General features: G+C 42.1%; 1 protein-coding gene across 2 annotated transcripts; it reads right to left on the reverse strand.

Annotated features, from left to right (window-relative positions):
• Window positions 1-322: 322 nt before the first annotated feature.
• LOC311274232 (metabotropic glutamate receptor 1-like) lies at window positions 323-26,751 on the reverse strand. Of its 2 annotated transcripts, XM_084381747.1 has the most exons (10): window positions 26,564-26,751; window positions 24,811-25,641; window positions 20,763-21,012; window positions 12,050-12,285; window positions 10,628-10,639; window positions 7,350-7,596; window positions 6,578-6,746; window positions 6,270-6,396; window positions 4,084-5,011; window positions 323-2,676 (listed from the first exon to the last, which is right to left on the reverse strand). In XM_084381747.1, exons 2-10 carry the CDS (start codon window positions 25,523-25,525, stop codon window positions 1,827-1,829), a joined length of 3,534 nt encoding a protein of 1,177 aa, XP_084237873.1. In that variant the 5' UTR covers window positions 25,526-25,641; window positions 26,564-26,751; the 3' UTR covers window positions 323-1,826. The 2 variants fall into 2 exon arrangements, with proteins under 2 accessions (XP_084237873.1, XP_084237874.1); XM_084381748.1 differs by lacking the exon at window positions 10,628-10,639 and having other exon boundaries at window positions 26,564-26,750.
• Between the last annotated feature and the right edge of the window lie 335 nt (window positions 26,752-27,086).

The raw sequence follows: 27,086 nt of genomic DNA on the forward strand, positions 1-27,086 counted from the left end.
GATCACATTTTAAACTGATTCGCTGGCTTCTCCCTAAACCATTGCAAAACTGGATCTGCCTCTCGTCCGGTTTTACAAATATCAGCTCATAAACAAACTAATTTTTCACAGCTTTTAAGTAATCTGCATTCAGACGTCTCAACCCTACATGTTCCCTTTACGGCTCTTGCTGTAAAATGACAATAAACAAACCTTTACCCCTTTTTTTTGTTTGAACCTTTTTACTTTGAATGTCTTCCTTTACACAAAGCCGCAAATCTTTGACCTTTTGACTTGATTTGAAACAATTGATTGAGGCCATGAAACACAGGAGACAACAGCATAGAAAATACTAAATTTACTCCAATCAAACAAGTGTCCTTTTCAATGCTCTACAGTAAGTATTTGTTTAAAATGGCAGACTTTATTTATACTGTGTATCAGACTGCAGGTAGCTTATTCAGAATATTACGTATAACAGTAACAGTAGCACGTCTTCATCACATTAAATGGTTTGGATAGGCTCTTAAACTCTAAAAGAAATTGACTGGTGTACACAACCAATCACACATTAGAAGCATACACAGCTAATAAGTTCTGTCTAATATTGTAATGCATATAGATATCTGAATACCAAAATATGCTACATAATCCATACATTTCACAAAACATATGTATGTTTATTTATCTTATACATAAATCCATGAAAGTAGATGTCTAATTATAAAAGGTACACACTTCGAACTAGTTGAACTTGCATTTCAGGATCATGGAAATAAGATTGATGTACAAATTAAAAAAAAAACAAAACTTAATGAAAATATGGCACTTGTCTTCTGCTACATTCGTGACACAGTCAGTGCATTTGCCTGGCAGTACTGCATCAATCAAAATTTCACAGATAATTGCTCCAATGAGAACTCATGTTGACACGTCACCTTTTTAATTTCATCAAAGAACATTTCATTCTGCTCTCTTAGCTCAGAGCAGAAGTTCATTTGGAAAATATACTAATTCGCTTCCTTACCAAAAGGTCGATGAGAAGATTGGTGTCACCCGTTGATACTAAATATGACACGACCGCCGGTGGGAGGTTAGCATAGCTTAGCATAAAGGCTGGAAACAGGGGGTGGGAAACAGATAGCCTGGCTCTGTTTAAAGGACGCAAACTCCCACCAACCCACCAGCACCTCTAAACCTAACTAATGAAGACATTATATAACAGTTTAATCAGTCAAGTGTAAGAGTCAGGCCAGCTGTGCTTCATTTCCTGTTTCAAATGTTTATGCTAAACTAAGCTAATGGCTGCTAGCTGTAGCATTATATTTAGTGGGCAGATGTTAGAGTGGCGTCCATCTTCTCATCAAACTCTCGTCAAGAAAGCAAAATAGGTTTATTTTCAGAAATGTCAAACAACATGTGCACATAAAACAGATTTTCTCCAAAAATGTTTTTGCAATACATACAAACTATATTCACCATCGAGTTGCCCTGTTTAAAATCAGCAAACTAATCTGCTTTTTATTTGTCCTATATTTATCAAATAAATCTATTTATATAATAAATGTACATACATAGACTGTCTTAGTTGTTTGTCTCATATTTATCCTAATAGATTATGTTAGTTTATAAATATTTAAGTCAAATTCTTTCACTATTGTAGACAACATCTAAAAGAGTTTTAAAATGTGGCTCCTTGTTGTTCACCCTTATCATGTAAAACCTATTAATTATAGAGTGAAAAATGAACACAGAATGACTTTTTCCTTATATAACATCATCATATACAGCACAAGTCATCATGAACTTTAAAATATAGTACAACTGGCAAAACTGAGTCTGCTCCCTCACAGAGTCGAGGAGCTTTGCTTGAAGTCTTTGAGGATGACAGAGGAGTACGTCACATTCGGAGGGCTGCACAAAATCGACTCGGACACCGGCGAATTGGGGAAGGGGCTCACCGGAGCACCGGCGCAATCTCGGAAAGGAGAAGGAGGCATCAGAGCCAGAGAGTCCTCCATGGCTAATTTGCCCTCAACCAAGTCCTCCTCCTCGTGGATCTTGGCGTTGTTGTACATGTAGCCGTGAAGTAGGCCAAACTGCTCATTCTCCATCTCCTCCTCCTCTAAAGGGGAGGTGGGCTCCTCGTCAAAAGGGTCGAGATGCATAGGCAGGACCGGGTCCTGCTGGATGAGGTGCGCCTGGTGGTATACAGGCATGCCGCCGCTCACAGCCTCAGGCATGCTTATCATATTATTAAGCTCGGGGATGTCACTGGCGAATTTACGATTTACCACCATCTCCCCCTGGAGGTGGTCCATGTTGACGTGCAGGGGGATGACACTATTTGGCTGCAGATGCTCAGGGGTATAGAGCTCCACCACCTCCTCCATGTCTTTCATCAGCCCACAGGCAGGAATCTGCCCGTGGGCCATCATGGGGGGAGTGACGGGGGGATTGTATCTGACAGGGTCACTCTCGTCCTCCTCAGCCACATTGTACAAAGTCTTAGTGCTGAGGTCTGAGAATTCCAGCGCCCTGTTTTGGTACGTATTAGTTAAGGGTTTGATGACAGCCATCTGATTGGAACCTGCTTCCTGTCTCTTCACATGCACTGACAGTCTGTGCCACATGTGATCCCCTTTTGGAGGATGTCTTGCACCTGGTTCAGACCATGACACAGACTTTCCATTAGAACTATGAACAAAATAAAGATGGCTGTTACTTTAGGAACCCAGGAAAAGTGGAGAAACATAACAGCATCTCTGGTTCATGTAAGAAAGAAGGATTTTTACTTAAAAAAAAAATAAAAAATCTGAAAAATATGTATATTGTATGTAATGTTCCAGGGTATCTGCAGGTCTTGCAAAAGCTTAAAAAAACATTGACTTCAGTTTCCACATACAAAAGAGCTGGAGAAGGTATTTAAAGTCTTAAATTCAATTCACAAGTGTCTTTAATATTTCCTCTTGCCTGCCATAGATAATAATGTTAGTTATACAATGTTCCTGTGTTTGATTCTGGCTTGAGTCGGGAGCTGTTACACCCTTGTACACTAAAAGTGGGATTGTTTTGACAGTGGATGTGCACACAGGAGGATGTTCAATCCTTCTTTGTGGTGTTGAAACCATCAAATCTGTTGAAATGAATGTCACTACAGTGAGCTAAAGTATCTAAGAAGTTCATCCACTCATAATGGGCAAGTGCTGACTTTTTCATAGGTTAATGTGTCCATCTATTTATCCTTCATCTATTAAAGGAGACATATTATGCTCATTTTCAGGTTTCTAATTTTATTTTGGGTTACTACTAGAATAGGTGTACATGGGTCTGTGCTCAAAAAACACATCAGTTTTCTGATCCATTTCTGCAGCACTGTATTCCCCCTCTGACTGAACTGCTCTGTTTTAGCTCCTGTCTCTCTAAGGCCCCCCTCCTGATTACCCAGTCTGCTCTGATATGTCAGCCTGAGCCAGCTCTGCTTTGTCATGTTTTCATCTTCCAGTTAGCTTCAATATAGGCGTACATTTTGCAAATGTGAGACATGTTGACGTAGTGTGACGTCAAGAAGTCACCCAATTAAAAGTGGGACTACTGACGAGGAGCTCCCGTTGGTGCAAACTTTGGGCTTTTTAACTTTCAAGATCTTTTATGTGCACAAGAACCTACATGACACACTGAAGGAAATGAAAAAACTGAAAAAAAAACCCAAACATATTTCAAAGTTAGTTTTATCATTGGGAATCATTATTTTATCCCGTTGGAAAGTGCTAAGAAAACCAGGAATATAATGCAGGCATTAAACTGAATTAAATTTAAATGGAAGTTGGTGAATCCTGCAGAAACCCTGTATTCTGTATTTATGATCCCACTTGTCATCCCTTAGCACACAGAGATGCTTGTTTTAATTTAACCGTGAGTTCAAAGGTTAAAATGACTGTGTGAATTGAGCACTGACCTATATCCGTCACACTTTACAACAGGTGTCCCTATGAAAGTGAATACAGTAAGACATCAGGCTCCCTTTGAGAGGGAATTACAGTAAAACCAGCATCCCCGAGGTGCCTCAGGAGCAGGACTCACGGATTCAATTAATGAACCTACCTGCCGTTCCCAGTGTTCTTCTTCCTCTTGAACATGTTGAGCAGGCTGTTGCTCCGGCAGGCAATTTTCCCATCTCCTACGTGCATTCGCACAGCATCGGAGGTGGTGAACGCGCTGCGCACGTTTCGCTCTGGTTTGGCGATGATGATGTACATCTTTGGTGTGAACATACAGCCCAGGGCTACAGTCACACTGAGGCTTACGGAGAACGACGTGGTGATGATCTTGTAGTTGCTGCCAAAGTAGATCGGCACAAACGCCAGCCAGATTATACACGTGGTGTACATGGTGAAGGCGATGTATTTGGCTTCGTTGAAATTCGCAGGAACGTTGCGGGTCTTGAAGGCATAATAAGTGCAGCTCATGATGAGCAGGCCGTTGTAGCCCAGAGGGGCCACAACACCCACATTGCTGGTGTTGCAGATGAGGAAGACTTCTCTGATGCTGGGGTAGGATTTGATTGGTTCGGGAGGCTCCATGATGATGAGGGTAACCTCCAAGGTGAGCTGGACGCTGATCAGGATGGAGGCAATGACCACTTGAGCCCAAGCACTCATGAACCTCGGTTTCCTGGTGCAAATCTTCTTCTTGCTGCCGGCCAGAATGCGGGCGATGCGGTTGGTTTTGGTCACCAGGGCGGAGTAGCACATGGCAGCTGAGAGTCCGACAAGCAGCCTCTGGAGGTAGCAGGAGGCCACTGTGGGACGGGCGATGAGGGTGAAAGGACACAGATAGCCCAGGAAGATCCCAGCAAGGATGATGTAGCAGAGCTCCCGGCTGGAGGATTTGACCACAGGCGTGTCTCGATATAAGACAAAGATGAAGGCAACGAATGACGTGACCAGGATGCCCAGGCAGGAGAAAACCACCTGGATAATGGACTCTGGATTGCTCCACTCCAGGTAACGGAGAGGGATTGGCTCACAGCCTGAAAGGGATAAAAACATAAAAAACATATAAACACAGAAGCCACAGTATACTAAAAGCAGCTCATAAAATTTTCAGCCCTTCAGCGTCAGCTTGGTGGTTATATTTCTGATTATCATGTCGAGAAAAACTGCATAAATAAAAGGTCATTTTAAGGAGAATGAAATGAAAAGTTTTATGTTTTCAAGGCTTTATTTTGTGGACACATTCAAAATTAATCAAATACATTTTAGCCTGAGAAAATACAGTAAGTCTCAAAGTAGGTTTTTAGCTCAACTATAAATAAACCCCTTTCTACTCAGCCATGGCCAGGCTGAGCTGCAGCCAGCAGAGGAGGGGGGCAATGCACCAGGACAAAGTAAATCACTGCGTTTTTCATGGATCCAAATAAGATCTCCTCTCCGCTTCATGTCGAGAACACACTTTAAAAATATCTAATTTATGTTGTTTATTTATTTATTGTATAACAGCTTACAGAGAGTTCGGGTCAGAAAAATGCACAGTAATTTCTATGTCATCCCCTGCACTCCACATTTTCTCATTTCTCTTTATACCCAAAGGTCCTGTGGTTAAAAAAAAAAAATTAAACAGCATGGAGGCAGGATGATCCTATTAAGAAAGTGTCTTGTCTTTGAACAGCACAGAAGGCCTTTGAAAGTGGGCCAGAAGAGCGGTAAGTGAAGTAGGGCTGCTGTCGGATAAAATGGTGAAGATGATGAATGGCTCTCAGGTGTCATGGGAAAGCAAAGGAAAATAGGACAGACCAGGTTTGTGAAATAGCGCTGCAGAAATCTTCACAGGACAAACTTTACAGAGTACATGTTGGGGAAGGAGGGGAGAGGAACTTAACTTTTTTCCAGAGCCTGAGTTTAATAAGACTCTGATAAGAATCTGCTCTTATCTGTGAAAGCATCAATCATGCAACAGGATCTCAGCCTGTGGCCACGGGAGTAACCTAAATTCATCTAAATTTAGATGTAAAAATTGCAGAACAGCAGAATCTTCTTTTCTAATCAGATCAGATGAGGCTTATTGTCCTAATTTTACAGAGAGAATTAGGTGATTTGAAGCAGCATTTTGGGAAATAAGTTTATTCACTGTCTTGATTAGCATTAGATGAGAGGATTGAAACCACTCTCATATGAAGCTATAGTTCACCTGGCCTGTCCAACAATTAAATCTGCCTTAGAGCACCTCTGAAGTTCACAGATTAACATTATATATCACATTTGTTTAATCCATACAGAGGGTAAACCTACCCTCCAGTTCTTCATCAGGCCACCAGCCCAGTTCACAGGCCTTGCATGTGAACTCGTCCTGGACGTACTCGTTGTCCTTACAGGCAGTGCAGATCCAGCAGCAGCTCACCTCTCCCTTCCTGATCACCTGGTCGACAGAACGCGACAAAAACACAGCATCAACATGTAGCAAACCAAACTGCAGGATGAAGCCCTCGAGAACTGCAGCTCTAATGTTTTAAGAACAGGGACTCCAATGCAAAGACTGAACTACAATGCTTCAGAGGTAACATGTCGTCACAATATTGTCTAATGGATTTCTCCCTCACCTTGATCTCTCCTTTGGAGCAGGGCTCGCTGCAGACAGAGCGGACCATGTCGCTGCGGTTCATCTGAATCATTTCCTCGTCCAGACTCAGAATGCCCTCGTGCCAGGAACCAATGTTGATATAGTCATAAACACCAGGCTCCACATGCTGGAAGTTCATAATCTCATACCTGAGAGTGGATAGAAAGTCATGAGTTAGGGGAGGACATGACTCAACAAGGTTTCAGAAGGAGGAATAGTAATAAGAAATGTGCTGCCACTTAGCACAAATCTGCATGTTTTATCAGCAGGGGGCTGTCAGGTTATTGATCAGTGACTCAGGGATATTATTATAACCCTGGAATTCAAGACCCAACTCAACCCCGCCCGAAGATGTAATTGTAGTTGCTCGCTGATGTTAACCTTGAAACAGCAGATGTATGATTTTATAGTACAGCTAAAGAGATCCTGTGACTTTGGCAGGATTATTCATGGGAGTTTTAAGTACAGTACATGAATAATTTAAGTGACCAGATCATTTCTCATTACAGTAGGGACATTATTCTTCGAATTTAAAAGTACCATAAAATGACCAACTGAAAGCATCCATTTAAAATGGTTTAATTAAAATGTATACATGTATATTGATGAACATGAATAATGCAAATATGTTTTTAGATGCAGCCCCAATTGTTGTAATAACTTGTCCACATCTTCATAAAATGACTGGAGTGTTACAGTATTTTTACATTGTTGCATTGGTACTTTTACTTACAACGAGAATTGTGTTTTACCTTCCAGGTGAGTCGCCGTTCTCATCAAACCAAATGTCCTCTCCAGAAACACCTGCGAAGGTCGTCTTGAGAAGAAAGTCCAGTAGGTGGCTGCCATCAATGGGCTTCATGTTGTCACAGAGCCCCACGTGACCGGGGCAAAGATGAGTGTGCATGTCATGCAGCCCGTGGGCCATGGCATAGATGGCGTTGATGACGAAGCCCATCTTGCTGTCTTGAACGTAGTTGTCCTCCAGACTTTCATAACCTGCCCACACATGAGAGAAGGGTGAGGACTCGCCTCCAGGACAGCTTTCATTTTAATGGAAAGCCTTACAGGAGGGGGCTTCATTGCTGCAAGCGGTAGCATGTTATGCTTTAAAAATTCATTCCTCAGTTTCAGGTCACTTTAAAGGTGTGTCTAGCATGATGTAACATATTACAAAGGAGTGATAGGGTGCTCACAGATGCATTGTTGTAATTATTCTCTGAATTCAGGCAGCAAGCTACACGCCTCCTTGCCTCTGTGGGAGACTTCTTTAAAAGAACTGGAAGCCCTCAGAAAATGGCTTCAAAGAAACCTTGTTACCATGGCAAGACTATCCGTTTCAGCATTCATGAGTCAGGATTAAATTAGAGGTGGTCTAAAGTACTGTGAGATTGTGTCTCCTCAAGCAGAAGAATTAAGCAACTGTTCTCACGGAGTCTGTTGTTGTTGTTCTTCCTCAGACAAACACGATGAGACAACAACGATTAATATTTGGAAACAAACAGCGTGTGATGTTCACACACACCCTATCAGTTCAGTGTAATGCAAGCTAGAAGCAGAGTGAGCAGGTTTTTTAGTTGCTTTGTGTCAGAGTAAGATGTCAAGTTAGTGTCGTTACAAAGAGCTTCATCATGCATTCAGTATATTTGGGTAACACATGGGGGCAGGTGCGGATGTGTTGGCTGTTTTTTTGGGTGAAAAGCATCTTTTCCTACAGCACAGACACCTCTTGTAATATCAGCACTAGGTAACAAGGCAAAACTAAAGCTTTCTCTCTACCAAATAACTGTGGGTCCTTACAAAGGTACAGCACCTTTCACTTTAATCCACACATGTACATTAAAAGGATACTTACTGAGACCTTTTACAGAAAGATCACGTTTGTTAACATACTTTAAATTAGCACTCTAAACGATCACAGCCGAGGAATTGTAATCTAAACAATGGAAACTTATTGATTATAGGAGTAAAATGATGAGCTGCTCTCATTCACTTCGCTTTTACCTTCACGTGTGTGTAGTGTGATCAGTAGCAACTATGTTGATGCAATAATACTATGACAGTGGCTTAACTTTACGTTTTAAAGCAAGACTATTGTTAAAATGTCAGCTAAAAGTGAATGAGGCTATCCTCTTCATAGCTTTATATGTCATCAATAAAATAAAATAAAATGTAACAGCAATTAATTACACAGTTGTCTATGCTATCCAGCAACTCAGATTAGGTCAAATTACCCTTTGTTAGTATTTCTATACGTGTACAATAATAATCTTAATCATATTGTCAGATTGTTTGTTTGTGGTTTGTTTTGCAGAATATCTAAAAACCTGTTTAATAATAGTTTTTTTTTTAAAGGATTTCTTAATTTTGCAATGCAGGACATTTTTATGAGCCTTGGTAACACTTTAAATTAGTGAACACACATTGATAATTAACTAGTTCCTTTTTAGAATCAATATTAGAGACATATTGGCTCTTTATTAGTTGTTAATGCCTTATTCTGCATGATCATATTCTAGTCTACAGCTTCTAGGCCATTCAGCGTTTTGGTGCCTTATAAGGTGGTAGTACCACAAAAATACTCATTATTCTTTAATAACACTTAATAACAATGGTGTAGTCTTATGTAACGCAGCACACAAAAAGTAGCTCCAGCTATGAATTAATTATTTTTCAACACAGAATATGCTCACCACTTCCAGTGAGGTCTTGCTCATAACTAATTCACCAGTCGTTTAACTCTTATTAACCCCCACAGGATAGTCTAGTGAATAAGTTATGAGAAAAACCTCACTTTAGAAGTGGGAACATACTCTGAGGTAGAAAGACTTCAGCAGGAGTTATTAACACTTGTAGTTTTGTTTTATTACATAAGAATAGACCATATTTTTTAAGTGTTATTACGGGGGAACGTTAAGGTATTACCACCTTAAAAGCTCCACAGTGAGCAAAGCATACTAAGATAGTAGTTCATGAACAACAACTTCCTCATTTAGTTTGTGCAGAATAAGATATTAATATATTAATGTTTTAACTGCCAGATGGACCACAGTCAACTTTCCGCCTACAGCATGTGGACATTAAAGCTATATTGTATTCTATCATATGATGGTCTGTCAAAATGTTTTAGTTGATGCAGATACAGATTAAAAATCTAAATATTTTTTCTTGCATACTAAAATGTTTAAAGGACTGTGCAGGCTTGACAGAGATCTTACTCACATAACTTGTCATTTTACATTGTCAGTTGCTACAACTGTGTAAAACAGGATTCACCGGCTTCACACAACAGCATTTATCTGTAAGATACACGAGGCTGACGGGCTTCGTGAGCATCACCCCCATCGCTTGTGTGTTTTTTCCTCTCCGCTTGTGTTAAATCAAGTAATGATCGTTAAAGAGCACTGCTGGGAAACTGACTGCCTGCGCAAACAAACACATAAACAGTAAATTCAGTTGGGTAGCAGCTGGCTGAGCGTCCGATGGGAGCTGCTGGTGATGACCTAGTTTAACAGCTCCTTGGCTTTGACGCTCGCTGAGCTGTGCGAGCTTCAGTCATGATGAAATGATGCCGTGATGTCAGCATGCAAGCAGAGGACCTACTGCTGCACGTCGGGATTAGTCGGCTGCATGACAACTCAACCATCGCTGTCCAAATATGAGTAAGACTACAGTATGATGCTTCTGGAAAAATCTGTTGCAACACGGCTTTACTATTTTCTGGGGCTACATGCAGGTTAAGCCAGAACAGCCAGTTATCATCTCACTCAAAATGTTATTGGGCTGTTTCATACGACTGTCTTATGGGTGTGAGAGCACAAAGTGAGAGCAGATCAAGAGTCAATTGTGAGGCTCTCTCTGCAGTGTGAGAGAAACAAATGCAAACATCCCAATAGCTGCATATATTAGAGGTTAACTGAGATTAATAGTACAAGTCGAGATGATGAAATAAATCCTTAATATCAGTCAACCTCTATGTATATTCCTAAAGTGAGGAGCGTTATGGTTCCATTCAGAGGGATTCACTCACCGTCTTGGAGTTCTACACCAAAAAAATAAATAAAAAATAATAAAATAAAAACAATAGAAGTGACAGGACAGCAGACAATAACTCTATCTCCAGAGCTTTTATGAGCCAAAAGTAAAATACTCTAATGAGAGCTTTAAAATGTGATGCTTTGTAGGAATGAATAAAAAAGCTTGAGGTATGTGCGTAAGAAAGAAGAGAGGCACTATTCTTTTAAATAATGTGCAAAATGCTGCGAAGAAATTAAAAAGGGAAGTGAGGGGCTTTGGAAAAAACAAATTTACTTGAAGAATCTTGAGCGCTTTCAACTGAAACGTAAAAAATAATGGTTTTGTTTTGTGCTGCATGCATTATTTTATATTTACGTTCCACAATATGATTAATTTGAAATAATTTAAAGGTTGAGTTAAAGGGTAACACCACCAATTTTACACAGAAGTGTGTTTACAGGTCTTGGGGTTATCGCAAGTTAAAAACACCCGCGGATCATCTAAATAATCAAAAAATGTTAAAAACACTGTATTCAAAACAGTTTTTTAACTAAGTTACAGATAAAAACTGAGATAACTATTGACTTTATACTGTAGAGTTGGCACCAGAAGCAAAAGGACATCACACTACCTGTACATTGTGCAAGTGGAGAATTGCCTCAAGTGATGTCACTGAGTGGCTAAGATGCATTGTGGGTAGTGTAGGCACCGGGTTTTGACTGCTGGACTCATTGTGGACAATTTAAAACCAAGCAATTAAAATCGATAAAGCAGAACAAGGGATATTGCATTTTTTATTCCACACAGTCTTCTTCCTTTTCAAAACATGGCGCCTACATTACCCACAATGCAACCTGAAGGCAGTTTATCATTAGATGCAGCTTCCTCTGGAGCCACAAAAGGCTTTGTAGCTATTTTTTTCACATATACAGTCGTACTCCCCAGGACCTGTAAACACACTTTAATGTGTAAAATTGGCAGAGTTACCCTTTAATATTGAAAACGTAAATATATATTCTGTAAATGTATCTTCCACAGAAATATGTATGAGCAGTATGTAAAAGTATATTTTGGAAACGTGCTTGTTGAGCACCGTTTCAGGAAACCAAAACGTTAAGCTAATGCATTGACTTTGTTCCTTTGTAAAAGAAAAGGATTTAATTTACCTAGATCATCATCCTCTGTAAGGCCGAGTGTCACAGAAATGAACAATATGAAACAAACGTTATTGGATTGACTCAGAGAGAATTCTACCCGCTGGCAGTCCAATTCATAATTAAAGAGTGTGTTCCAGTTTACGGGCCTTTTGGCATCCTCCTCTGGGCATTGCACACATCAGAACAGTTAAAGAAGACAAGCTGATGTGCACACTGGCGTAAAAAATGTCAAACTGCAGGAGAAACAGCATAATTGCCTGTCGAAATTGTTTAGCTACCTGAGCAGTTTCGTGCATAATTCAGGTTCTCCAGCGGGTGTCCGGGAAGGCGGCACTGAAACCGGTACTGCCAGAACTCTGGGAACCATGGGTTGCGGGTGTTGGTGCTGAGTTTGAGCTTCAGGAAGTAGTTGTCAAAGGAGGAGACCTCTTCGGACTGCAGCTTCACGGTGAGGCCGCCCACAGCCTCCTGTTCGTATCCCTCCACCACCTCGACCCGGTCTGCCCAGCCGTCACTGCAGAGAAACACAATGCAAATAGTACCACTAGAACCAGATTGTGTACAGTCAAAGGCCATTGTTTGTTGAAGAAACTGGCACTAAAAATCAAGCATGACAGTGAACAAGGTCAATTGAACTTTTTTTTTTATTATTCTCAATGAAGAGAAAACTGGTCTCGGGGCAGAATTCATGTTTTTCTGTTTTAAGGCAATGTAGTTGGACAAAAGGGAGTCAACTGTCTCCTCTGGTCTCAGGGCAGAAGTTGTCTGAGGGCAGGTGAATCCCTCCTGGTCTCAGGGCAGAAGTTGTCTGAGGGCAGGTGAATCCCTCCTGGTCTCAGGGCAGAAGTCGTATTTTTCTGTTTTAAGGCAACGTAGTTGGACAAAAGGGAGTCAACTGTCTCCTCTGGTCTCAGGGCAGAAGTTGTTTTGTAGGATTTTCCTCATGGCCGTTTAGTATCATCTGGTCTCAGGGCAGAGACCATTGTTTCCCATTGTTTCCCACAATTTTGTCTGAGGGCAGGTGAATCTCTTCTGGTCTCAGGGCAGAAGTCGTATTTTTCTGTTTTAAGGCAACGTAGTTGGACAAAAGGGAGTCAACTGTCTCCTCTGGTCTCAGGGCAGAAGTTGTCTGAGGGCAGGTGAATCCCTCCTGGTCTCAGGGAAGAAGTCTTATTTTTCTGTTTTAAAGGTCCCATATTATGAAAAACACGTTTTCTCTGGTCTCTACATATATAAACGGGTCCTCCCTGAGCCTACCAACTCTCAGAATGAGGAAAGCAAACGAGTCCTGCATCTCTCTGCAGCCACTGGTAAAACGAGGCTCCTACAGGCTGTTCAGATTCAGCTCCTGTCGTTACGTAACGACAGGAGTGATTTTCACAGGCCGAAAACACTCCTCCCTCCCCCCGGAGATATCCGAGAGGGGGGCGTTCACCCCCGAGGTGAAGGTCGGTGTGTCCAGTGGTAAGCTAGCAGTGTTTCGCAATGTCGTCGCTCAGAGCTAGACACGCAAATTGCTCTGTTGTTGGTTGTTAAAATCAACATAAGTGCCTATACTCTGTCCCAGCTACAGAAGGACAGAAGAGACAGTGGTTGCGTTTCATTTTAAAGGACAACGTGCCGGCTACGGTTCCTATATGTCTGTTTGTGTGTGCTAACCGCTTCACATCGGACTGCTTCAGTAACGAGGGTCAGTACAAAGCTGTATTTGCCTCGACACTGACCCTCGTAAAAGGATCAGTCCCAACCATACGGGACCCAGCAACTGCACCCGAGCCACAGGTAAGAGTCGCCACGGTTTGATAGTATTTACAGCTGCCTACGATTTTGGTGAAGTCAGCTTGAAATTGGCTAACTAGTTAGCTCCGCCTCGGTCGCTATGCAACGGCGTTTGAAGCGAGTTTAATGTTAATAATATTACGAGGGAGCTTGGTTGTCACAGTAAGAAGTCTGGAAACATGTGCAGACTGGAGACAGAGACTATGCGAACAGTGTCCAAGAGTTTGGAGACTGTGTTGGAGACAAACACAGCTTTCGCTAGCTGTTTTTAGACGTTACCTGTTGCAGGTCAGTGGGGGATGGGAGCCGGGCGGTTGTGTTGGGGAGTCCTGCTGCAGCCGCAGAGTCTGTGTTTTTCTGAGCCTCTCCTTCTGGGTCAAACTGGTGTGGTTGAATGACAGCATCTCGGCGAGCCATAGTGATACATCCACCGTAAACATTAGCACATGCTACCGCTAGCGTCAGCGGCATCCTCTCCCTGAGAGGGGCGCGTAGCAGGCAAGGCACGCGCTGACAGACGGAGCTCATTAGCATTAAAGGTGCAGGCACAGAAACGGCTGCTCTCAGCAGAGCGACTTTCAGACAGCTGACATTCAGGACCACGGATGGGTTTGATGGGTTTGGAGCAATACATTTCGAATACAGTGTTGTTGGACCTCTGACAGCTGTGTGAAATTGATGAGAAACAGTATAATATGGGACCTTTAGGGCAACGTAGTTGGACAAAATGGAGTCAACTGTCTCCTCTGGTCTCAGGGCAGAAGTTGTTTTGTAGGATTTTCCTCATGGCTGTTTAGTGTCATCTGGTCCCAGGGCAGAGACCATTGTTTCCCACAGTTTTTGTCTGAGGGCAGGTGAATCTCTCCTGGTCTCAGGGCAGAAGTTGTATTTTTCTGTTTTAAGGCAAAGTAGTTGGACAAAATGGAGTCAACTGTCTCCTCTGGTCTCAGGGCAGAAGTTGTCTGAGGGCAGAAGTCGTATTTTTCTGTTTTAAGGCAACATTTACCTGGAGGGACGCTCCGGCATGCACGTGGGAGCGTGCCTCCAGGCAAATATAGTATAATGACTGTTTAGGCTAGAAAAATGTACCAAATGATGTCGTTTCGAGTAAACTCTGGATGTCACCACTTCAGGACACTTGGATTGCAGCGGACGTGCAGTATGGAGGAATATTACAAAGTTTTTGTGTAGTTTTATGGACCTTTTCGTCTCGGACACCATTTACGCCGTTATATGGATTTTTGCTGCAGGAGGGTACCCCCGCGGGTCTCCAGCTGCACTTTGAGGAATAAGAAACTACACCGGACTTCTCATCAGCATGAGGGTGAGTCGATAATGACTTAATTTCGTTCTGGAGTGAACTATTCCTTTAAGCTGGGAGGCTCAAGGCTCACTACTGGGAGGACATTTTCAAGGGTGTTGGTACCGCAGTGCAACCAGAGGATCATTTCTGGCACATCAGAGACTCTGTCTGTTGAGGAAACTACAACGACTTTCTAACAGCAAAGACAATTCTACTGCACCACTGTAAACATGTAAAACAAGTCCATGTAAAGTCAAATGATCTTTTTCTCTGCCAGCTCATGGGAGACGGTCAGGAGTGGCATCCAGTTAGAGTTGTGGGTTTTTTGACCTCGTACACTGTGTTCACTACATGTTCTTGTCAGTTCCCCACAGTGTTCTCCTGTACTGGCTGTAATTTGTGTGGAAAACGGAGGCATGAAGAAGACAGCTGTGCTGCATAACGATGTGGACAACAACAGATGTACGTCAAATGATGGTAGCTGAAAATGAAAATGTCTCCTGACTCCAATTTAAACCCACTTTAATGTCTACCACCAGGAGTCTCTCGATCAAAACAAAAGAGTAAGCAGTGTGGGATCATGGGAGTTGTTTTCATTTTTAACAACCACCACTGCTAATGAAGATCTATCTGAAGTGACTGAGGCAGAATTGTTTACAGATGAAGACATGTTTTAAAGTTTTATTCACGTTATTTTTAGTCCTGTACGCCGGCTTCTTTCCTCACTCTCTGAGTCTCTCAGAAGTTATAGCGACAGGCGACGGTAACATTGGGATAATGTAAGCACACAACTCAACAAAATTTACAACAAAGGTCTAGTCATTTTAACATTTTAACAGAAAATGTTTTCTTCTCACGGTGTTATTATAACTGAGGTTCAGGAACTGGACCACGCCACTCCTCCTCGCTGATCTGCCACCCTGGCCCAGCCCAATCAAACCACCTGCGTCTCGCCAACCTAACCACCTGTGCCGCATTAACCTGATCACCTACGTCACCCTGATTCAATCACCTGCAAAATCTATATATGCAAGCCGAACCATTTCTCTACCGTTCGTCTCAAGTTTTTACAACCCTCCCCCCCAGACCCTCTCCTTCTCCACTATCATCTCTCACAGGATCACCGGCAGCCCAGCCTTCGACATCGCCATCCCATGGCAAGAAGATCCTCCAGAACAGGGACCCAGGCCATTCCAGCACAGGAACCACGGGGGGGGACAATGAAGCCACGGCAACTAAGACGTGCGCCCATTGAGACGTACCCCCATTCTCAACCTCCCCGGTTTCTAGACGGTCCAGCTAATCCGCAACCCTACTCAAACCTCCCTTCCTTCATCCAACAACCCTGACCCCCCTTTTCCTATCCTCCCAAAATCTTCTACCAATTTAAATAAACTACCTTAACGTTAAAATGTGGCGTGGTCTTGTTAGTGAAATGGGTATGGTTAGAAGAATTTTTTCATTTTGACTGAAATGTGATGTTAAATCATGGAAAGCACAAACTGAGGTCTTGCAACTGAAGAAATATGAGCTCATGTATCAGTAGCCCAGTCGGCAGCATAAAACATTGGTACTGTACGTCTCTGCAAACCATGATTATGTTCTAATTTTCACATTTCATACATATAACTTCAACATATCTATCATGTCCAGATTACATGTATATGACTTGACTTTCATGTCAGGAGTAGAAGGGGACGAAGGTGTCCTGATAGCTGGGCGAGATGGCACAGTGTCCGACTCAGGATGTTCAAGGACAACTGGATTTTTTTAAAGAGACGTTGGGACATATACTGGGACAGCCATATCTGTGGCAACAAAACTGGATATATTTTGGTGATATGTCTGGACAATCTGCTGCCAGAAATCTGTTTTTTGGACAAGTTGACAGGTCAATTTCCAGCCACGTGTTCGTGCCGACAGAACCAGATATATAAGCCCACGATCTTTGTCTTTTGTGCCTAAACCTAACCATACTAGTTTCGACATATTTGTGGTTTGCTGAATAATACATTGCCAACATTTCTTCATGCGACTTGGTTGGTATAAGCTGAGAGGTCTGCAAGATTTTGGGGGTATTACAGATTTTCAAACATTTATTTGCTGCAACTCTAAAAATTGTATGACAGGTAACAAACAGTAGTCAGTATCAGGCAGAAGGAAAGTCTGTGACAATGTGGCGTTTGAAGCTCCATGCAGCCTCACTAACGAGCCTCACACTGAGTCCTGCAGAAACCTTCTCCCTTTTTGTTGCCCGAGCTTTATTTCTCCTTCAGCCTCCCTGCTGAGGGGCGTGGAGTGCTCACTGTACTTGCCGAAAAAAGAAAAAAAAAAAAGTCAACACAACACAATCACAAGTCCGGCGAGAATTCACAGATTAGTACTGTATCAGTACAATCTGCCTGGAGAGAAGCGAGCTCCCACCTTCCACACAGACTCAGACTCTTGAGTGTGATTCTGCATCTCTGCTGGTCTTAGTTTGTATTTATAGTTTACATCCTCGGCTGCTTTTTGAAAATCCATTCTGCATTGAATCTCACACAAAAGACGACGATGTGCTTTTGTTTGACACTTCAGATTTGAATCATACGCAATAAAATTTTTTTTAAAAACTCCCTTCATTTGAGTTGCAAATGCAGCTTGAGGATTTTCAGAGCAGCTTTAGGCAGAGTGGGATGAAATCTGTGATGCATGTATGTGACTCTGCATGAAAAATGAAGGAAGAGAATAAGGAGTACGGAAAAAACTCAAAAAGCATCTTTCCAAGGATTACAAGGATATATATATTTTTGGCTCCAAACTCAGATCTTCATGTGCAGAATGGCAATACTCGAATACCTTTATGAGCCAAAAACAAACCTGTAATGACTTGAACAAACAGACACATATATTTATACTGGTTGATTGACAACAGAAAAAAACATGCGGAGAACATGCTCAAACCATCTTTTTATATATTGGTGCTATTGAAAGAAGCTACAGCGGTCAGATATAAGATCAGTCAGGTCTTCAGAAATCAATTTCGGCTTATGGAGACCTGGATTGTGCTGGACGAGCTGTATGGAGCAATTCTGTTTTTTCAAATGCTGCAATGTTGTTTTGCTGTGAAACTCCAGAAATGTTTTGCGGACCACTAAACTTCACCGGACTTTCCATCAGCATGAGGGAACTGAATTTTCTTTGTGTGAGTAACACTACATTAGGAAGCTGCTGAGATTTTTCTAAAACAGTTAGCTGCTTCACAGGCTTTTCACCCTGCAGAGACAAGTGGATCTGGGGCAAAACAATGGATCTCTGTATTCTAAAGAGAGTCATTTTAAGACACTGAATATGGCACAAAATACAGTTTATCCGCAGTACAAAAATATACAAGCCTAGTACAAAAACCCACATTTGTCGTAACTGAAGCCAAAAGCCCGTTTGGCCTGGCTGGCACTTCAAGAATGAGCTGACAATGGCTGTCCAGTGTGACAGGATCAACAGTACCTGGCCATCTGCTTCTCAGCATCACACTCCCTCCAGTCCAACACTGAGAGTGCCAGGAACCTACAGCACTGACGTCAACGCACGGACACACTGGACGGATTCATACCACGGATCTGATATCACACACTCGTGAATCATGTGATTTAAGCAATGGAGGCATTATTGGAAGAGCAAGTGGAGAGTGTTTATGCAAATCTGAATTATGTTTTTGTGAAATTAATCATGGAGGGAGAAGCCAGACACATTATGAGTCAAATGTTTGGGATCGTAAAACTGATATATTCTTTAATCCAAAGTGATGGGAGTTGATCAAGTGAGTTGTCTGTTGTGTGTGTGTGTGTGGGATCTGTGGTGTGAGAACAAGCCATTTCTTTCATCCACCACACAGCAGAAGACGGATGGCTGATGACCAGCACCTCAGGCGTTCTCCATTGGCCCGTTGCACATTGCCTGCATGTGTTCACTTACTGCATTGCTCTAAAAAAACATTTTCCTTTTTCAGTAGTCTCCTTGACCCAGAAAACACACGCACAGACACACACACACACACACACGCACACGCACACACACACACACACACACACACACACACACAAATGCACCGCTCTCCCAAACTCACGCCCTCCTTATCTTTCCGTGGAGACTTTAGCTCAGTGCAAATTCAAGTGGAAGGGGTGAGACTGAGAGCAAGTTTAGTTTTTTTTTCGTCGTCATCTGGGTCGAGCGGGAGGGTTCCGACTCCTTCCCTTCAGCCGCACATTAATGAACCGCTCTCAGTAAATTAACCATAGCGAGCTTTTGTGGCAGCCTCGTTTTCAGGTGCTGCTGAACGGCTCCTAACAGGACTTGAGGTGAGCCGAGACTCCACACAGAGGGAGTGTCTGCTATAAGTGCTGATATGAGCTTTGATGTTCACGACTCCACACTCCCCAGCTTATGCTGGAGGTGCTGTCCCATATTAGCCCATCCTGCCTGTGATCTGACAGGGAGAGGGAGAGCTCGCTGCGTGGATGCATTATTCATTACCGAGCCTGACTCAAAGCATCTTCTGCTTTCAGAGGAACTCAAGTCCCAGTAGGAGAAAAAAAAAAAAAAAGAAGATTTCGATTCCATATGAACTCTTAACATCCATCCTGAGTGTGACTGAATATTATAACGTGGTGTTATAATTCAACTGTGTTTTCGTCACAGAGTTATGGAGACATTTGCATCAAAGATTTACTATTAAGTGATTATCTCATTTTATGTTTTAATGTGTTGTCTTGTGATTTTAGCAGGATTAGTAGGATTAGGATTTTATTTCAAGAGCAGTAGGAACCCAGCTGCAGGGATATCACTGCACTGATGATTTTTTAAAATACATTCTGTCCTAATGATGGCTTGATACTTGCACAAAAACTTGTCTGTGGTAGGTGTATGGTTAAAATTGTAATAGGAGTGTTGATTGTAGTTGATTTCAGCTCCTTATTGTTTTCCTTTACATACAATTTTCGTTTGTGTGATTGTTTTTTTTATGGAAAAAACAAAAATTTGAAGACTGACTTTGGTTTGCATGTTTCACATTTTAGCGCAAGGCCTTGGTCTTCCTCATGACTTGGTCTTGCTTTAGGTGGTCTTGACTGCAATAGTTAGTATAATGATAGCAACGTGAGCATCCACAACTATGAACGTTCTGGCACCAAACACACATTGTGCTCTCCAGATGAGTCAGCTGCTTAGGAAAATGGTTACTGATGATATTTTACTGCTATAAGTAGCAAAAAACACCCAGAAGGATATGGGTTCATCAAAGATGAGAGGAGTTAGAATAATCCCGGAAGCCCAGAGATGCCAAATTGATTTGAAAAGATGTTATTTACACCCTCACTTCAGATGCGGTGTGCGCTGACGCTTTTAGTTAAGCAGCAACAGTAAAGATTTCAGCCCCCAAAAAAGGGGGAGTGTGAACAACATCTTTTCTAATCACCTTAGGATCTCAAGGCTTCCAGATACTTGGATTATGATTTTATGCTTTTACACGGTTGTTTTTTTGACGTTTTTTATGTACTTAAGTTGTTTGTGAGAATTCTGCAACTCTGTTTTGCTGTGAAAAACCAAAAATGGTTTGTGGACTATGAAACATGACTCAGTTTTCACTTTTGGGTGTACTGTTCCTTTAAATTAAAGCTCTTGATCAGCTTCTAGATGGATCTTGTGGAGAGATTAAAACTGACACTTGTCTTCATTATTACCACAAATGTCATGAATCCATGTGGCACAAATAGCTGAAGTTTTATTTATCTCTATCTATAAAGCACTAAGAGAAAGAATTCTTTTCATCCTTCGTCTTTGCACTTCTTTGCTTTTCACTCCCCCCCCTTCCCCTCCAAAAAAACCTGACGGACAAAACAACATCTCCTGTGGGAAAACAAACTCTAACAAACCTGCCAATTAGGAGGAACTCTCCGGCTACTCCGAGCCGTCTCATGGCCATGAGCAGCCCGCGGACTGTCATGCCTTCACAGAAGCAGACGACGACTCTGGCTTTAGGCAGACGCTCGCGCAGCTTCCTCAGCAGCCTGTCAAAGTGCTTCTCCCCGGCGTTGCTGTAGATCTTGTCTGAGTGGGCGATGCAGAGGCCGTCCTGTGAGGCGAGCTCTTTGAACACTTCCATCCCGCTCTCGCCGTAGTTACCTGAGAAAGACAAGAGGAGCTGTTGAGTTTCATTCAAGACAGAATCAGTGGAGTCTGATTCACAGCTACATTTCAGATTGTTTAATCATCTAAACATGGTCTTTCATCAGGGAGAGTTTGCTGCGAAAACACATCGCCTCCTTTAGTATTTAAGTGGCCCGGTACGATTTCTTTTTATGGAATCAAGAGCAGAACAACTAGAGCAAACAGGGTGACCTCGACAGCTGTATCTGTCAAGGAGGACGAGGGGAGCACTATTAGGTTACACCATCACTGATAAACCTGAGAATTTATCTAACAGGCTTCAGCATTTATGCAGAAATACATCTGCTTATTCAAAGACATCTTCATCTCAGTAAACACAGATGTCTTGCCAGGTTCTGATTGGATTTTTTATCAGCTTATCACAAGTACAGATGAGATTCCAGCAGCTGCTTTGTGTGTATTTCACGTATGCGTATCACATTTCTCCTTTGCTCAGCACTGTGGGTGGAATCTTAATTATTATGATCTGTATCCTAATTTATATACTCTAGATAATGTAGTTTTCATATAATCTGTTAATCTTATGAAAGATTTGTGGAAAAGTAATGCCAAAGTATATATTTTTTTATTTTAAAAGAGCAAAAAGCAGCTGGGTTTAGTACAAAACAGCCCAAAGACACGACTTTACATGAGATACATGTGCATTTCTTCAAAATTATATATATACATTCCTCCCCAGCCCTGGATAAAATGTTGGCAGTTAACCTTTCTGCAAACCACGTGCACGCTCACAATTGTACGTGCCATATTGACATATCTGCAAATCGAGTCACATCACGTTCACATTACATGTTTGTGACCTTACTTGTATCTCAGGAGGTGGAGGGGGATGGTGGTGGTGTTACTGGCAAGAAGGCTGTCAAGCCAGTGACCACAGTTCAAGACTGAGTTTCAACATTTGTAAGCAGGACAGCACTGGATATTTTTGAAGACCTTTGGGTTTCCAGCCTTGTTTGTGCCGACAAAAAACAGATACTTCTGACAGGAAGCTGCGTTTGTGGTGAGCAAAACAGTTATTTTAAGCCAAAACATGATCCCTAACCATGTGTTTTTTGTGTCTTAACCTAACCAGATCATCAGCACAGTCAAAAGACAAAATGAAAAAGCTAAAGAAACACAAGTTGCAGCATAAAGACATGTATAGTTTCAACATATCTGTGGTTTGTAGAAACATTAGTAGCATTTGAAGCCAGTGAAATATGGCCAATGAGGAAGGTACCCGGTACATTTTAGCTGTAAATGTATTATGTTATCTTATGTTTGCTTTGTGCTTGTGAGAAATGACAAAACAAGTAAACATAACAAGTAAAAGTGTCATTTTTCATACTTCCATTGTTGTTATTGTCTCAACTGGACAAAGTGTGATTTTGAAACTGTAAAAGCTGAGGAAACTAAAAGACTCCTTTGGATAAGTGAGATTGAAAGTGTTTCTTTTGTTTCTTGTTCTTTGATGTTTCTTTATCTTGCTTGGGTTTTTCTTTCCTTTAAGCTCTTGATTTTGTTGTGACATACAGCATATTAGTCAAAACTGGTTCTTGATTGACTGATTATTCAATCTGGCTATGCAATGTGAGAAAAGAGTGATGGATGTCCATTACAATTACCATCAAAGCTCCAAAGAACATCTTTAAATTGTTTGCTTTGTCATATAAAACAGAGAAAAGTAGCAAATCCTCACTTACAAAAGGCTGAAAACATGTTTGGAATTTGCATTTTGCATCTGCAGTTGTCAATCAACTAGTTGATTAATCAACTAATTGTTTGCGCTCTACTTACAACAGCAGCTGACACCTGCAGAAGCCACTAAAACAAGAAAAGAAAAGAAAAGAAAAGAAATGAAAAGAAAAGAAAAGAAAAAGGAAAAGAAGAAAGTCTCTTGATGATGAGCAACCGGTCTTCATGGGCTTTGATGCATAAAGATGAGCCCTACATTTTTCCACAAAGCTAGACCTCACAAAGCGAGCACCCAGGACACCATTTTCTCTCTTCCTCTGAAATTGCTCTCTATTTATACTGATATCATGTTGATGAGCCCAACAGATGAGATCAAAAATGTCCGCAGCCATCTGCTGTTAGAACAGCAGTCTAAATATGTCATTCACAGGATAAAACACTGCATTATTGCAGCAAAAACACAGCAGTGCTCAGCTGGTGGAGACGGGTCAAATCTCCTGCCTCTGTGCTGAGATGGACCTTTTTCTTTGCCCTCTTGGTGTATCAACAGGGAGAAAAAACACTAAGAAAACAGGACTCATTCATAAAAGTGGTATTCTACTGATTTTACACATAAAGTTGAGTTAACTTGTCACGATGATTTTCAAAGATGATGAAGTACTTTAACGATGTTATCAGGGAATCAGGTGATGTAGTAAAAAGTTGTTTTAGTCCAAACCTTGATTTCTTCCTAATCGTCTCCTAAACCTAACCAAGTAGTTTCGGTGCTCACCTGGACACCAAAGACGCTGCTGTTCATGTGTCATTTGAAACCAAAAGTACTTAACTTACATCACGTACATCAAATAACTTAGCACAGTTATTTCAACCCAAACTGTGATCTTTTTCTAATGCTAACCCAATTATTTTGGTGCCTAAACCTAACCAAACACAACCATATGATGACAAAGTTCCAGTAAGACGCAGGCCTGGTTTGCCAGCCACTGGTATTCTTCAACATTCAGTTATTAGGCCCAGCACACCAAACCGACATCAAAGAACTAGCAGCAAAAAAGCTGCACTTGAACACACCACAGAGACTACAGCTGATGGCCGCCAGAATTAATCGAAAATTTAAGGTTTTTTTTTAAGCTTTAAGTAAAGTAACAAAGTTATTTTTGCCCAAACCGTGGTCTTTTACTAACCTTTTCCTAAATCTAGCCAAACCTGGTGCACACCAAGAGTTTTAACTGAACTGCTGTTCGTGTCCCATTTGAAACCAAAAGTAAGTTACTTATGCAACTTTCATAACATTATTTTACCGTTTAAAGCCAAATCATGGTCTTTTCCTAAACCTAACCAAGTACTTTTGGTGCCCAAACCTAACCAACCACATGGCGACGGAGGTCTGGGACGCTTGTCACTGTACTCTTCAACAGTCATAGGGCCTAGACATGTATAATCTGCACCTGCATGAGAGGAAATAACTCTCCATACCACCAGGTAGCGCTAGTCTGAATTTGTCAATCATTAAAAGGAAACTGAAGGGCTCAGGACTGCTGATGTACAAACTGTTGTTATGATAAAGCAGCAGTTTTCATGCCACTCTTGCACATATAGACATTTCTGATCGAGAACATTTCTTATAATGCAAATGTCAACGAAGAGATGGAGGCGAAAAATAAGGATAAACTGAAACAAACTGGTGAAATCATGGATACTAAAGTGACAGGCTCGAGGGGCTTTCGCTTTTCAGCTTCAACATGCTCAGTCGGCCTTAAAGCTGCCGACAAGGGCAGACTAGTGCCAACGATGCAGGAAACATCACAAAAAGTAGAGCCACAGACACTTAACGATGGCTCGGACATCATCAGCCTTGTGTGTCGGAGCCTATCAATGATAAGCTATGCCATTTGTAAGTCATTGTGACATGTATGCAGTCGTTTAGGTTTATGGCACGTTGATATGAGGGATTAAAAGTCAGGATATGGCTTCTTTCCCTGCTTCACCTGCTGACTCTCTCTTTTAATGTGTCTCTTGTGAGTCTACCAACTTTATATGAGTGCAATAAATCACTGAAGCAAGAGCGATGTGTCTTACCCTCTGTGTGCACTGCAGACACATAGGTCCAGTTGTATCGTTTGACGATGTCCAGGAGGGCCCTGGCCTGAAGGGTGTCTGAGGGCACGACCCTGAGGAAGTACTTAAATAAGGTCTTATCACTGAGGTCAATACTGGTTGCAGAATAGGCGATCTGCGGGATGTTGAACAGCTGCAGGAGGTTTTGAACTTGAATTGCGACTGAGCTCGAGCCGGGCCCGATGACCCCTGCGATGGGCTTCTTGGTAGGCGGCGGCTGACTGGAAGGTACCCCCTCGATGCACCACCTGGAGCCGTCCCTGTCGTCCCTAATGGAGATGAGAGAGTCTCGTATGAACTCGATGCTCTGCTCCAGAGCCACCGAGGAGTGCCAGCAGGAGTCCCTGATCTCACAGCCCAGGGTGATGTTGGGCAACAGGTTCGGGTCCGAGTTAATCCGATCCAGCGTGTGGAACATGGCCTCCACTCTTTGGATGCCGTACTGCTCACGAACCTCCCCACATTTCCTCTCCGCCACCTTCTCAGCTGAGGGTTGGTGGTGCACAGAGAAGAGGGCGCCGATTATAACATCCCCGTCCATCCTGGCCACCAGGCGAGAGGCAGAACTCGGCACCACCGACCTCTCATACTTGCCTTTAGACAACACAAAGGCCTCAAACAGCAAAACGGGCAAGTACAGAATGCTGATGGCAGTCAGGTAAATCATATTCGACATTGTGCCACAGGTGCTGAACGTTGAATCATGTCCACTTGGCCATAATGGAGGTCCATCAATCCACTTTGGGATGAAATGGGGACTAAATCGGCTGCTTCGTCATCAGTGTTGTCGCCCTAAATGTGAGACATGGAGCATTAAATCCTGTTTTTCACACACACTGCACTGGATCTCAAGACTAGGAAAAAGACTTTTTGTTAGAAATCTTACATACTGCGCCTTTAATGCTTTTCTTTGTCTAGAGAATTAATTTGAACTGTCACGTTAGGCTCTGAGAAATAGTGATTTTTGATTTTTAATGTTGCTTCAAGTAATCATATAATAGAGAAAACAATCAGCAGATGAATCAATATTAAATATAATCATTACTGTATTTGCAGCCTTGCATGTGACACTTCTCTAACTGTTGTTTCATTGGGTCGATCGCATCAAAATTTATAAAATGTTGACTGATTTAATCTTCCTTCATTTTCTATCAGAAATCATGCAAAGGAGAGTGAAAACAGACATTAAAGTTCACGCAAATAGGCAAAGTTGTGAGACTCTTGTTGCAGTAAAGTATGAAATGACCTACATGATAAGATTTAAGGACACTAAATGCTCCATTTGAGGGATAAAAAGTCTCTTTAACAGGAATCCTTCCGAGTTTCAGCACCACGGACAGCTGCCTCTGTGGAGGATCTCATTCATTCAAGCTGATCTATTTCAACATGCGACTGTTTCTTCAACTTTTACCCCTGATAGCATCACATACAGACACTGGGATCAGTTGAATCCTCTTTTTTTATTAAAAAAACCAAAAACTGTCTGGCAGCTGACTGGAGCTGCTTGGTCTCAGCTCTGCAGCCGGTGTCATTTACAGGACAACATTTCCAACATCGTCACCTACATCCACATGCATCCCAATTAGAGGGTGAGGCTTAACAGCCTAACAGAGCAGACTGAATATTCAAGCATGTTAAGCAAACGCTCCATATTAAAGAGGCAGTGTGTGTCTGCAAAGCACCGAGTCTAGTAACTGGGAATGACTTCACCTACCTGCAGCAGGCGATTCGAGACATATCTGGTCTGTGTCTCTGGTGAAGCAGCCAGACTGGACTCAGCTCTACTGCTGAGAAAACACTGAGCAACTGACTCACTCTCTCTCTCTCTGTCTCTGTGTGTCTCTCTCTCTCTTTCTGTCTCTGTGTGTGTCTCTCTCTCTGCACTGATCATGAAGTGCCCCCTTCTTCTCCTCTTCCTCACTGCATCTTGTAAGCGGGTCACACTCACTGCAGTGCCCCTGTTTCGAAGCCAAAATCCTTCCTCTCACGTCAGAGGGATGTTTCAGACAATCAGTTCATGGCATTTTTTTTTTTAACAGAATGTATTCAAGTGCACATGAGGGGGGGGAACGCAGGCAATTCAAGAAATATGTCGCTTGAAAAGACAGGATAAAAATATCAAATCCATGTGAAGAAGAAGGTTGTTTGTTCTGCTGATGAAAACTGTGAAGGGACTGGTCAAACTTCACATAATCAGTCCAGCATCGTCGTGTCTGTCAGAGACAGATGTGATGCAC

This window comes from Pagrus pagrus (genome assembly GCF_965226575.1).
Source record: "Pagrus pagrus genome assembly, chromosome: 18".
Lineage (NCBI taxonomy): Eukaryota > Metazoa > Chordata > Actinopteri > Spariformes > Sparidae > Pagrus > Pagrus pagrus.

Excerpts from the sequence above, each read along its gene's own strand:
- LOC311274232 (XM_084381747.1), bottom strand. The coding sequence starts at position 25,525 with ATGTCGAATATGATTTACCTGACTGCCATCAGCATTCTGTACTTGCCC. Across the intron at positions 5,012-6,269 it reads GCCTGATGAAGAACTGGAGG|GCTGTGAGCCAATCCCTCTC; the intron begins GTAGGTTTACCC and ends TATCCCTTTCAG. Across the intron at positions 2,677-4,083 it reads AAGAACACTGGGAACGGCAG|TTCTAATGGAAAGTCTGTGT; the intron begins GTAGGTTCATTA and ends TTTTGTTCATAG.